The sequence below is a fragment of the Clinocottus analis genome, unplaced genomic scaffold, assembly GCF_023055335.1.
Source record: "Clinocottus analis isolate CAN_PGR_092001 unplaced genomic scaffold, fCliAna1.0.p SCAF_22, whole genome shotgun sequence".
Taxonomy (NCBI): Eukaryota; Metazoa; Chordata; class Actinopteri; order Perciformes; family Cottidae; genus Clinocottus; species Clinocottus analis.
In genome coordinates this window covers 8,277,680-8,292,500 of record NW_027175954.1, presented here as the reverse complement: position 1 = coordinate 8,292,500, position 14,821 = coordinate 8,277,680, and the positions used below count along the sequence as shown (strand labels likewise).

The 14,821-nt window shown below is 41.3% G+C and overlaps 1 protein-coding gene across 1 annotated transcript; it reads left to right on the top strand.

The window, feature by feature from the left end:
- The first annotated feature begins 243 nt into the window (after window positions 1–243).
- LOC137792831 (insulin-like growth factor-binding protein 4) lies at window positions 244–14,533 on the top strand. Its single transcript, XM_068588592.1, has 4 exons — window positions 244–1,128; window positions 8,606–8,769; window positions 9,513–9,638; window positions 11,229–14,533. The coding sequence occupies exons 1-4, from the start codon at window positions 762–764 to the stop codon at window positions 11,364–11,366; spliced, it is 795 nt and encodes a 264-aa protein (XP_068444693.1). The 5' UTR covers window positions 244–761; the 3' UTR covers window positions 11,367–14,533.
- Window positions 14,534–14,821: the final 288 nt, after the last annotated feature.

The window sequence follows — 14,821 nt, the reverse complement described above, 5'->3', positions numbered from 1 at the left end:
GTTTTGTTTCTCTACGTGCACTCAGGATTGAGAAAGGACAAGTGAGGGAGTTTGTATATACGCTTCTGTGTCTGAGTAAGAGAGCGAGAGAATAAGATAGAGGGAGACAGAGGGAGAGAGCTTTAGTGTGGCTTTTCTCTGCTGTGCTTTTCAGCTCCTCTCTCACTGGAGAAAGAGGCGTGTCCACGGACCAGTATAAAGTCCAAGGAGAGCCACTCGTGTTGAGCCATTCTCAGGAGCGAGTCCTTTACACTGCACACCGGCAAGAGGAGGAAACTGCAGCTGTTACTTAAAACGCTGCCTTTTGATGACCTGCTTTGAATTTGGACACTTGTAGACCAGATTTTTGGTGTTTCATGAGAGGGCGGGCGAGCCTCTGGACTCAAACTCGAAGAGAGGGCAAGACACACCTGAACACAGAGGTGGATATCCTTCCTGCAACTGTTCATTCCAACATAACAAAAACTAGTTCTTATCACCACTACATTCGCCAGCCGAGCAGATCAACAGCAGGCTCCAATTTCTGCGCTTGAAATTGAATCAGAGGAACAGAGAGGCAGTACAGCAGAGGCATTGTATCTCTGCAATTGAAACACTAACCAGCTGAAAATATCAAAGACTACCCTGGACAAACCTCAACCCTCCCTTGTAGGTCTAAAATCTGCTGTTGAAGCAGAAAGTGATCAAAAGCTGCACAACACTCAGAGGAGAGGGAAGCAGAGAGGAGCATATACGAGGGCGAAGGATTGCGTGCAGGTGCCATGGCTGCCATGGTGCGTGGAGGTGGCTTGGCAGTAGCTCCATCCTGCTGGGGCCTTTGGGCATTTGGCGCCCTGTCACTGGTGGCACTGTGCTTGTCGGACCAAGCCATCCGTTGCCCATTGTGCTCCGAGGAAAGGTTAGCCAGTTGTCGTCTGCCGGATGGCTGTGAGGAGACCGTGCGGGAGGCCGGCTGCGGCTGCTGCCCCACCTGCGCCCTGCCAAAAGCGGCGCACTGTGGTGTCTACTCGCCCAGATGTGGCACGGGCCTCCGCTGCTACCCGCCGCGTGGCGTTGAGAGGCCACTGCACTCACTGATGCACGGCCAGGGGGTGTGCACTGATGAGAGAGAGGTGGAGGAGAACTCAGGTGAGAGCGAAGGGGTCAGAGTCTGTGTGTACTATTTAACACGGGATACTTCTAATTCCTTTTAGTTATTGTCAATTCAAATTCGGCTTACAGTACCAATGCATTTACACTACTAATCTGCAGATGTGTATGTCAAGATGCTCTCATAGTATGCTGACCAGGTCGCTCCAAACCTGGACTTGTGTCTCTGTCTCCCTCTCGCTCTGTGGAGACCAGAATGTTTTCTGTCTCCGCTCCCTGGGCCTTACTTTAGCCGGGCAGGGTCAGAGTTGGGGGTTGGGAGTGACAATGTTCTGCTTGTTTACCCTAATCTCGGCTAAACCCTGAACCAGAGGGTGGACACACACGAGCTCCTCACGCATGGCCTGATGGGAGAGCACACACAGTCCCTCTGCTGTCTTGCGGCCGCTCGCTGTGATAGGGGCCCTGATGTAAGACGCAGAGCAGGCTTCAGAGATGAGAGCACTGTGGTGATAGCTGAGGTGGGTGTGAGTGCCCACTATAGTGCCCATGAGGACTCATTCTACTGTATATGTGTTCTGCATGTGACTGCACTGTTTAGGACTGTGTGGTGTGCAAGTTAGTTACCTGTTTTGGTGAGGAAACAATGCATTTGGTCAATGCAGATAGCCACACTAAAAATTTCCTTTCTCAGCAACCGTTGGGTGTGCAATTACCTCATCATGCTAATGTTAAACTGAGATCCTGCAGGTAGTCGTGTAGTTCAGGCAGCGAAATGAAATGCATTGTGGTGGTATTGGGAATGTGAGAGTCTGAGTGTGTGTGGAGAAGTGAACATGTGTGTGTGTTTGTAATGGGAGGAGGTAATAAAAGCTGCTGTATGAAATGACTGTAATGGAGTGTGGCCAGCCTGGGGCTATTAGAGCTCTCAGTAATTCACTTGGTGCTCTTTCATGGACGCCCCCATTCCTCATCCTGCTGCTACAGACGTCTTACTCTTTTTCTACTGCTGATGTCTCTATCACACTGTTTTGGGGTGGCTTCTTACTCTCCTCTTTATTGTTGCATTCCTCTTGCAAAGAAGCAAGTCTGTTTCCACTTTCACACAGTGGGATGTCTAACACGAGATGTGTTATCTGCAGATCCAGTTCCAGTTCACTGCTTTGACATTAACTTATTTCTACTGATGAAACACCCTACGGTTTATCTTCCTCATCGCTCCACAAAGGGAGTGGTGTTGATTTCCATTATGCCATATGAGACAATTGTTATGTGTCGCAGACAAGGTGGTTCTTGCATTTGTTCCCGATTATCAACTAACAGGCCCACTGAGTCCAGGCTCCCAGATAGTTACTGGTTATGGCACTAGGCTATCGGTTAGTGCCAGAACACCAAAGATTGGATGAACTTAGCCAACCTAAAACTCCCAGGACTCTCATCTTCATTGTAGCATCTGTTTCCCCCCGCCCCACCCCAATAAGCCTTCCAGCGCATCGCCCACCACGTCCAGCTTCATCATGAGGATGAGCTCATCGGCACTCTTGCTGCCAGAGCTGAAATGAGAGCCTTCTGCTCTCTATGCAGGGCCAGCATAGGTTAGGCCGGCACATAGCACGAATAAATGGAATCTGAATCAAGAGGAAAGCTGTTCACATCATGATAAAAACAAAAGGCTGTCTCAGCTTGGCCCAGCTCGTTCCATCCATACCCGTTTATCTTTCAGAATATTCATTATTTCTGCTCTGTGATGCTGCCTGGTCCGATCAGATGGCCCGGAATTGGAGGGGAAGGGGAGATGGGGGATGTCAGTAGATGGAAGATTTTTTTAAAGTTCATAAGTTTGGTTTTTGGTGTTCTGTAATCTGAGTGCTAAGTTCTGTTTACCTCCACACTCCTTCTCACCCCTGGAGTCTGTCATAACAAAGCTGGGAAGGTGCTGCCCAATAAATCTCTCTGTAAATCAATTTTTCTGGGCACTAGCTCAGAACCGCTGTATAAGAATGTTCTGTGTAAACCATGGCAGCAGAGAAACAATCAGAAAGGCGTAGGGGAGAGGCGAGGAGCAGCTTCAGTCACAAGCAAGCGATTTCCTTTGTGGCGCATTCACCGTACTTATGCATTATTAAACAAGGGGGTGCATCTCCTGAATACATGTCTGACGCTGCCCCACTCCTAGCAACAGTGAACATGCTAGATAAAAATAGAAGAGGGTTTGGAAAATCAGAGAGAATTCATGATAAAAGAGGGCCGTAGGATCTCATCAGCCCATTAAAAGGAATTTAGGGTGTTTAGGCTAATAGTTACAGCTCTGTATTGATATAATGAAACATAACACAACAAATGTTTTTGCTGCCTTATCACTGCTACTTCATTTTAAGGCTGACTTTCTGCTGACTACCGATGAAAGAAGTAGCAAAGTAGTTGCAAGAGTTATGAGTCTTTTTGGTTCAAAACTGTTTTTCTTTCAACAATGTATCAACCAAAAAGCTAATCTTGAACCAAATTTCCTTAGCAACAACAAGCATTACTCTGTCTCTTATGACAAGGTCTAAGACAGGCTTGTCGCATCTTAATATCTTATTCTTAGAAACCCCTTTCCATCTCAATACTTGGAATAAATCATTATGCGTATGCTGGCATCTGTCACGGCATTCCTGCAGAGTCTGCTCTGGTGTCGTATTCAAATGCTTCCCTCTGACAGTGAAAAAGATATTATTTACAAACCGATACAGATGTCAGATATGAAAAGCCTTACACCTACAGTCACCAAAGGAGTTGCACGAATGAAACTGTCGATGGAGCCAGACTCTGTCCAACTACGCCCCGGTTTATTGTGACGCACACAGGTCTTTATGAAAGCAGCATGCTAACCTAGATTTTCCTTTCAAGCAGGGAGCAAGGTCTCCCCGGTATGTTTTGGGAGTTGTACTTAAGATGTGGACATATTTTCAGAATGCTACAGGAAGATTTGCCCCAAACCTCTTTCAGCAGATGTCCCTTAATGTTGTGTATTTGCTTTCTTTGGGGTGTGCAGCACATTTGTACAGCTGGGGCTCTCGTGCAGGATTAACCGTGATTGGCCCCCTTCTGTCCATCCGCGGAGAGGGATCCTCCTCTGTTGCTCTCACTCAGGTTTCTTCCCTTTGTTATTTGTGAGTTTTTACTAGAGTTTTTACTATCTTTATTTGGGGGAGTTTTTCCTGATCCGATGTGAGGACAGGGATGTTGTGTCTACAGATTGCAAAGCCCTCCAAATTTTGTATTTGTGAGTCCGGGTTATATACAATAAACTGAATTGAATTGAGTTCTAGTGTTGGGGCTGAAAGACGCATAAACAACCTAACATTGCAATGAAACGTGCCTCATGACAGTTAATACTCATAAACTGAGAATTCAAACATGAACCTATTCATTTGACAATAAAACAATGCAGTAAATCTACAAGTCAATATCTGGATTAATGGTGATGTTTATTACCAATTCTATTTTCTGAGCAGTGGTCATTACTCGTCATTCATACCTCTCATAAAGATTAAATATTGTATTTGTTATGACTATTTCAGGTAGAATAACCCTTCAATGGCCCGTAGAAACACTCGTGTTAAAAATTTCCTCTCCTGGCCTCTTCACTCGAGACCCTGGTTCTGTGCATATATTACAACAAGAGCAATCCACTCAAAATTAAGTTAATGATGTAACTCAAAATAGATTGACCTAATTCAGTGAAGCTGCAGGTTTCTCTATATTCCCACATATCACATCACATGTAGAAGTAGTATAAGTGCATCAACAAGTGATGAAGGCCAAGATTACCCCAGCTTGCTATGACAGAATTTACTCACAGATCTGCTCACAAAACAAATCTAGAAAACAAGCCGTGAAGGAGTTCTGCTTATGGAGTTTTGACACATCACTATAATACCTCAGTCCAGTTTATAGTGTTGGATAAGTGACACAGATGTCTTTGAACATGTGTTTATCTAAATTATAAAATACAATTCCATTCTGAAACTATGAATGTAGGGAAACCTGAAACTGCACTCCAGTTTGCAAAATGTGATTCATTTGCATCATGAAGTATAATGTTTGAATCAAAATAGTTTTTGGTCAGGATAAATATTATTTATTCTGAGGATGATTCATCTGGAAGACTTTCTGCTCTCTCATTTCATATTCAGTTTCTCTCTGATTGTGGATGTAAAAGACTGTGTAACAGATGTAATCAAACAGGACGGCAAACTGTTGCCGCTTTGCTCTCTTTTGATCTGCTTTATCATCAGATGAATGAGTAAGTGGCCACAGCAGCATCAGACAGTGCGGCCGCAGCAGCAGGTTTTCGTTACACAAAGGTTGTCTTTGTGATTCAGTGTTGATTTAAACAGATTTAACATTTATTTCACATCTTTCCTTTGACAAATGACACTTTTCAAAAAAATTCTATTGCCTTTTTTTTACAGCACATACTGGTAGTCTTTAACAGCGTTCTGACAACAGCACTGGACATACATGCTGATGATTAACTGATTCAAAGAAATCTCATGCCTGGAAACCAGGATCCACTGAAAAGAACAGTTTTTTGGGATTAAGCCGGGGTGACTTTTGAGTTTACTGCCAGAAACTGCGGAAAAGACACTTATCATTAGGTGTTCCAAAACTTTTTGGAGGAGGCTCCCCAAAGAGTTTTACTTTCCAGGAGATTAGTTGCTTTCAATATAGTATAATACATTCTAATTAGTATCAAGGAAAGTTACAACATAAAACAATGATTTTCTGTGAAATTTTCATTTTAAGACACAGTAGGCACGTTGTGTTTTGCATATTGTTAAAATCAGGTTAATCCCCATGTCTGTAAAACCTAAATGAATAAGGCGGCAGAACAGACACGACCCCGCCTAAGGCACAGACCTCAATAACGTAGTTGATGCCTGTGCAGTGAGCAGTGGCTCTCCATTGCACTGAATAGTTGGGTTGAATTTAATGCAGAAGACAAATAGATCAATATGAGTTTAACTTAAGATCACAGCAATAATGATTTCACCGTTTGCTCTACAATTTGATTTTAGTTTCTCTTCTTTTCCTGACATGTTACGTGAACGCAAGTTTAGAATAAAGTAATGCTTCACTGCCTTCTGAGGTTAAATGTTTTTAGTATGTCTGGTCTGAAAAGTGCGATGGCACAGGAGTTGCTTCACCTTGAACTGTTATTTGAAGCTTAAATTTGAGGTTTTTTCAATGATGCTTCGATGGTTCCTTTCTAATGTTGACAATTTGATTCTAAATCAACATTCAAATGCTGCATGGTATTTCTGCACCGTTGAAGATAAAGATTAGGCTACACTTGTATTATTAGTAGTAATATACTATTTGTAGAATTAGATTCCAGTTATGACTGCGTAGGATTGTTTCTGCTTTGTGTGATCCAAACATTTCTAATAACTCCGGAGCGTTATAAAGTTTAAAAGTCATGTTTTTATTGGACGACGTATTCGCTTCAATCCATACTTGTTGGTGCTTAGCCTTTCAAATCCAACATTTTTACTGCAGTCAAAAAAGTGAACTTCCCTGCTTGCTGCACACAAGGAGAAGCCCACACCTGTCGGAGCGGCCGAGCAATCTAACAGCATCTACATTATCAAAATAACAAAAAGGGTGACAACGTCAGAAATTGTGATGCCAGACATTCAGAGCTTCATTTGAAAACCTCAGTAGAAACTTTGATTTTAAAAATGTCATTCTCTCTGTATCCTGTAACTCAGCAGTTATTCTTACTGTTTTCAATGTCAAGGCTAATCTGTCTACCTGTACCTTGTAACAATCCTCAGTAAATCTATATAAAACACAGCACAAATTAAGATGTTATTTCTTACAAGGGGGCATCTCAGGCTGTTGTACTCCATTATGTCTCCAATAGTGGACTCTTGTTTGGCTAAGACACAATATATGAGCTTGTGAAAGTATAAACCATTGGAAAGCACTCCGCCAATCTTGCGAAGCATAACTAAATATTTATTTGAGGAGGATATTTATCTCTGAGGTTTACAAGTTCTTTCTTAAAGCCACAAACAGAGGAATTTGAAATCTGACGACCCCTTTAAATGCTCACATGGCTGGCGGCAGCTGAAATGTGACAACAAATATTTAACTAAGAACACGATTATATGTTTACTCAAGATCTGTCTTTATCTCTGCTGTGCATTGGCAATGCATTACAATGTATGAGCTGAGGGGTTGATAATGCTCCGTAAGAAGAACTATATTTTAAAAGTCAAAAGCTGCTCAATTGAAACCACAGAAGTTGCAACTTCCTCCATAGAAAACAGCCGTGGTAGCAAACAGGACATGCCACCCCTGACCCACTTCTAAATCACTTTGGCTCGCCCTACAAAAAAACGGAGAATCGGAAAAGTGTGAACTAGCGAAAGAGGTGAACAAACAACTTGGAACAAAGGAAACAGCTGAAACCCTGTTCGCTCTTGGGGAATAAAATGCTGATGAGCAAGCCTTGACTGCAAAAAAAGATTCAAAACAGCCAAGAGACACTTCTCCCCCAGACAAACTAAGCCAAGCAAGATGACTGTCTATTAAGTTCAGAGGAACATGGTCAACTTCCAACTCCTGGCGCCAAAAAAAATGAAAATGGCGCAGGATCAATATCCTGAATCTATCGGAGCGAGGACCAGCTCACAAACTAGTAAGAAAAGCTTACTGGTTTGGATTGTGTGTTTGCATCCTTAATGCATTGTAGACATAAGAAAAGGCTGCACATTGCACAAAATAGAGAAGGCTACTAAGCCACCTTCATTGTCTCTTTGCCAACAGCCATTAACCGAATGCCTGGCAGTGACCTTAGATATTAACCAGAGCTCAGATCTAGTTCAGCATGAACAGTTTCAAAACGGTAAAATTGCAGTGCTTTGATTCCAGTGCCAATCTGTAAAATGCCAAGGGTTATGATCAGAAAGCATAAACTCTGCCAAGATTTACAAGCCACAGGTGAAAAGCTGTTTTTCGAAGGAACGCACAACCTTTGTCTTTCATTTTGCCCATGTTGTGCCCCAAACCACCAACCATCTCACACACAGTTGTGCCCACTCGTGACAGTGCAAATACCCTTTAACAACCTCCATCTGGCACAGGCCGAGGTTGTTGTGGAGGGGTGGAGAATGAAAAGGGAGGGGGGCATTTCCTGAGGAAGCAGCTGGCTGCCTGCCGGACCACAGCACTCCAGCTATCGTTCAAAAAGCCATCGAGCTCGTGGCGTAGCTGTGGCACGGTAGTTGGGCACCAGAGCTGGAGCCGAGATACAGATTAACCCCGAGAGTGGGAATACGGCTCTGTGACCTTGAGATTAACCTGGCCTCCTTTTTAGCCTCCATCTCACCCGGATGTTCCCCGAAATTATGCTCATATAATTAAATGATAATAAATGTAAATGTATTTGACAAACTGTTTGTTATGCTCGATGACACCTTGTTGTTTGATTTAAGGAACTAAAGTATGATTTCTTGTCATTTAGCGATGGACAGGCAGGATGAGATCATTCCTGACCACCCAAACAACAGCAATATCCGGTGCAGTCCACAGGACAAGCGTTGCATACAGAAGACCCTGGCAAGACATCCTCCAAAATCGACAAATCAGAGAAGCAACACAGCCAGGGAGGAGACCAAGGCAACGCTGGTGAGAGAAACCGACCTTCTGACACTATTATCAGTTTCACAGAAAACAACAAACCCAAGCAAACCCCTCTGCAGCACATGCCCCGGCCCCCGCAGGTGTTTTACATTAAGGCATTTCAATTCTAAAGCGTAACTGTCAGGTTGTAAATGTACAAATTAATTATTTACAGACCACAACATTTAATTGCAGTCCTGCGAAATAAAGTACAGGTGCATCAACATGCAATTTCTTGTTTTGACATTGGCATGGTCAGGATCATGAACTCGCCATTAATCTGTACCAGGCTGGTTGCACCACATTTTAGTACATTAATTTACCACAGAAACGTGTAACATGAATGCACAGTAATACCACAGTCTCCCACATATATAATGTTTTATGTTTTTAAAGACTTTCTGAGAAGGCTTTTGGCAATTGATTCAAAGAATCTGCCAGAATGATATAATTCACATGGAGTCATTAGTTGGCGAGTGAATTCAACGAGGCTCACTCTTAGCTCTATTTGCAAAGTCATCTCCATGCCCACACAATGTAAGAACATTTTGTATTGTTTTGCTATCACCTCACTAAAGCAACTTATTGTGGCTGATTTTTAGATTTGACCTCAACCTGATTATTTTCTTCTTTTATAAACAGCAAGTGTTTTGTACCACTGTTAATGTTGACACACAAATCTACATCTGTAACGCTAATGATGCTTAATGTGTTAGACAATCAAATAAAATGTGTCTTTTCTCCTACAGGCTCCATGTCGTGCTGAGCTACAGAGAGCACTCGACAGACTAGCGTCAAACAGCCGCACGCATGATGATCTCTTCACGATCCCCATTCCTAACTGTGACAAGAACGGAGATTTCCACCCTAAACAGGTGTGGGAACTCAAGCATACGCTCATCATGAGCTTTATTGATTTACTGAGCAAACCACTATTTGGCCATGTGCAGTGGTGATTTGTTATTAAAAATGTCTATTCATATATTTCAAACGGTTCCTTTCAAACCAGAAATCTGTGGGTAAAGACACACAACAGGCTACAGGTAGCCGATACAATATTGTCATTTACTAGTTAAAGATCAACACAAAACCGTCTCCAAGCAGACAGACGTGGTAATACCATGTCCTTATTTTTCTAAGCTCACATGCAAAGTGATTTCTTTTGGTCCAGGAACAAGAGTGAAACGGCGTGTGTAAAGTGGTTTCCCAAAAAAATCACCTTATTGCTGTGATGGATGAAATTACCTTGGATGCAGTTACTTTTTTGTTATTCTGTCTTCGCAAGGTTGGGCAACTATGCAGATAAGAGGGAGACAATCAAAGAACAAAAAACCACTGATAAGACTGCTGTGACGAGAATATGCAAACAAAGCAGCAGACACAGAGTGTGAGATAAAAAAAGAAAGCTCTGCTCAGGCACCAGTCATCAAGAGTCTGAGTTATGTTGATTGTGTAACTGTCTGCTCAGAATCACAGGCATCTGTTTACTGTTTAACTAAAACTGCACTGCGATAAACCCTATTGGGAAGTAAAGCACAGGTCATGAGGGACAACTGGCAATCATTTCATGGCAGGGTTGCTCTGAGATTGTTAAGTGGTCTTGGGGGCTTCTTGAAACGGTAAATCAATAGACTTTTTATGACAGGATTTTTTTTAAGTTCACAGAAGGAATCTCATGCTCTCAGTGTGAATCTAATAATTGAATTACTTGCCATATAGGTGTAGTTTGTCTTAATGTATGTACACATTGATATACAAATACAGTCATTTGACCACCTGACCATTCATGCAGGACAGAGTGTGCAAAAACAATGAAAACATCTTTAAAAGCTACAGGTCTGATGTTATCTTAGAGGAATATGTCTGCCAACAGAGCATTGACTGCTTTTTTTTGAAGATAATCAATTGTCTGTAACCTCTTACCTAGTGCTCAGTTTTATACAAATCTGATTTAATTCATTATTGACACAACACAAACACAAATTATCACCTTAACCAACTATGTTCACGTACAGAAGACACAAAGCAACATAAGCATTCATTTGGAGTTTTGTTTTCCACCTGGCAAAATAAATGCCAATGTCCGCCATCTTTTCCATCTGTTTTTCTCTCCACCAACTCCTGAGATAAATGTATGTCTTTTTAGCTACCAGACTGTGCACAGTGTTTCAGAGATGCTCTCAGGTTATTTTATATGAAAGTCCAAGTCAAGTTGTAAGTCTTTGAGCTACAGTCCAAATCCAAAAACAACCACAGTACTGATTTAGAAAATGACATAAAGTCCAGTGAAGGTTAAGAGAACTGCAGGGTCACATGATAAGTGTCTACGGGTTAATTATTATGAGCAACAACTTGTCAAGTACTTGTTAATACAAAAACATTTATTGCAGCAACTTTAATATTTAAACTGAGAGTTGAAGCTGTTATGTGTGGCTAAAGTACTATTCTATCTTTTTTGGCCACAGTGTCATCCGGCACGTGACGGCCAGCGGGGAAAGTGCTGGTGTGTGGATCAGAAGACCGGCATGAGGCTGCCAGGCCCACTGGAGCTGCGAGGGGATCTGGACTGCCACCAGTTAATGACCGCTACTCTGAGAGATTGAAGAGTGTGGAGGCAGTGAGGGTGCAGTACCAGCTGAATTCTACTGGCCTTTATTAGTAGGACTATACAAGGAAAGGACTTTGCTCTAAAGCCTCACTTCACCTGAGGCCAACGGTACTTGAGCCTGCGCAACAAAAAGGAAACCATTGATTTGAGTTCTTTTGCTATTTTGTTTCTGTGTGTGAGAGTATGTGAGTCTTTTGAGCACTTGTTGTGTATTGTTTTTTACTATGTGAATTGAGGACCGCTAAGTCTTAAGACACATGTGCTTTAAAGTTACAGGATGCAGAAAAAAATCTTCCACCGACAACAGTTGTAATTGTGACTGTTGTTGGAGCAAAATGTGTTGTTTCCTGGAGTCGAACAGTAGGGTTTTCTTGAAAGGTATGAAAATGCATCAACCAACCAGATAATCAGACTTAAGCTACAGGATCTGTTAAAAATGTTTTAATCTCTTTGGAGCATTAGACCAGTTGGAATGACTGTTCCAGGCCAATCTAGAAAGTGCGTACTAGTTTTTCACACAATTTGCGTAATTGGTTGTAACGTAAGGCTCTTATTCTACTGCCCGTAAACCCCACCCATGTGCTCAGAAAGTCAAAACAAAGCACAAAAAGTGTTTGCAAACACAAAGTCTAGTTCAGCGACGATGCAAGAGTAGCAATAAAAGATGGGATGAAAAGAGAAACAGGGGAAACAAAGGAATGCAACAAACCCCTGCTGTGGGTTACCAAGCCAGAGCTTTTCACAACATCAAGACTAAAGTGAAAAGTGAGATTAGTTTGAACAACTGTATCTCTGAAAGGCCAGAATAGATTTGCTTCAACTCCCAGTGGTTAACTCTGCTTCCTCTCTTCAACGAGGAGCTCTCTCTCTCTCTCTCTCTCTCTCTCTCTCTCTCTCTCTCTCTCTCTCTCTCTCTCTCTCTCGCATCAAGCTCCAGTGAGACTTGCAGCATAGCGGGGCTAGAAACTCTGTACACCGCTGATAGGATAATCTTATTTCTACAGCTGGTGCTAAGATGCCAGTGTGACTTTCATGTTTGGATGAATATGCTTTAACGATTTATCTCCAAACAGACTGCTTGGCAGAACTTTGGTGGTGCTATATACTGATTGTGCCAAAATGCAGAAAAAAACAACCTTCTTTGGGCATTTTTTAGGATTTTATTATTAAAACTGGGTTTTTCAGAAAGTGGAGCAATTAGCATCAGCAAGTGTGAGGCTCACTTAACTGTGTGTGAACACCTGCACTAGCTATTGATAAAAGCTGCTTTCGATGTGTTTTTTTTATTGTTATTGTTATAAGATTTTTAAAAAATCCCACCTTGGCTCTGCCCTATCCCTGCAGCAACAGCTGGCTAATTGTCTCATTGGCCAGTGTTGTAAATTGCAGGCCGGATGTGTCATACGTTTTAATGATGAAGCTCCTGGCAGCATAGCAACTCTTAGTTAACATGACGCTTTCAATAGGGGAGGTGCAGCAGTAAAGATAGCATCATGATTATGTGGAAACGAGAATTTCAACACTAGTGTTCAGCTTTCACATCGTCTGTAGGGCATCACACTAATAATTAATTAAAGGAGCGTTTTACCAGTGCAAGTGACGTAGCTACTCATCAAATATTTTAGATACTGTAGGCGAGACTGGTAACATTCTTAGAGCAGTTGACTGTACAGGCGGTGTGCAATGTGAATTTAGGGCAGAGCAGCATGTTTAAGCTAGTGGTGGTGCTTGGACAGAATGCGTTATCTGTTCCATAGGAGACTTTGGTTATAAATTACTCAAGCACAAATTCATCTTAAGTTGATAGATGGTCAGTATTAGTGTTGCTGTCCCACGCAGAACAGCATAAATGTCAACCTAACAAACCATTGTTGTGTAGACAGTGTAGTAATGTCAGATATGTTGAAAAGAAGAAAGAAATGATCATAACAAGTTAGATCATAACAAGGCAAATCATAACAAGACAGATATTCACAGTTTTGGTTCTTCCTATGTCTCCACACACTGATATTAACCGAACATCCGGTGAGCTTTAAATAGGACTATTAGAGCACACCACTCTGAGAGGAGGTCCATTCAGCTCCACACAGTTATTACAAAGTGCCATGAAAACTATTGGTGTTATCATTATTTGAAAGCATTTTTGCACATTTTTCCATATCAAATTTGGCCCAATTTTATTTTCCCTAAAATGTTTAGGCATATATAAATAGTTGTGAGAGAAAAAAGTAAACTGTAATTTTTTTTATTGTGCAAGGTAGAAAAACATCAAATCTAGTTGCACTCAGTAATATTAATACAGCAAAGTGGGGACAGTTACATACTGTACAGGCATAATACTGATACCCCAAAAAAGAATTTCAAAATAATTACAATGCATTTGCAATAGATTCACATCCTATATGTTTACTCATTACAAACAACTAATAGAAATGATCGATGGTAACAAAACTTATCACTGAAGCCACTGGAAACAGAGTATTGGCACCTGCTGACCAATGTTGCTTTCCACTACAAACATAAATGTATCCAGAGGTAGTTCACCAAAACATAGAAGGAAAGATAGAAGATGGTATGGATGGAGAATCATTACTACAGCTTAAAATGGTCAAAAACCAAATATCATCAAACTCGTTCCAAAGATTACAAGTAAAGCATCATGGAGACGTCAATACTCATTCAGTGAACTGCATGCACAAACTCTTTCTAATCATTCATCAACTAATGAAGCACATTTCTCTGTTAATGGTCATATTTGAGAGAGACAAATGGTTTTGGCTTTGACATTGTAAAGGCCTTCTAAACTTCATAAACTGTGTATTTACGTAAGCTATAGTGTGTTGCTTGATCTCTAACCTTGCTGTACTATACTTAATTGCATTTCTCGGGAATAGACTGTTCCTGTTTGCCTTTGATATTATCTATTAACGTGTAGAAGACATGAATTAATGTTTGCATGCATACAAATGGACCAGGGTTGAAACCAGTTAAGGTCTTGTGTATTTTAAACAGAACATGACCATTGTGATAAAACACTGTGTGTGATGAAATAACTGAATTATAGAGTTTCAACCAATGAGATGATCAGTTACATTGTAAATGTTTACCTGATGAAATTGTACACATTGTAATACATCAATTAAAACACTTTAGAAACTAGAATTGTTTGCTATTATTAGTAGCAATAGTAATATCAGTAGTATTGGATGATTTTAGCTTAAATGGTATCAAGATACATGTTGGCCAATAAGTCACAGGAAGTACACCATGCGGCAGCTATGTTATGGCGTACTTCCTCTGACTTATTGGCCAACATGTATCTTGATACCATTGTTCTCTGTAGTATCATCGACAAAATACAAAAAGTACAGATACATTAAGAATTAACTAGCATATATAGATGAACTAGTAAATGTATTTACTTACTGTAATATGAGGTTGCCCAAATCA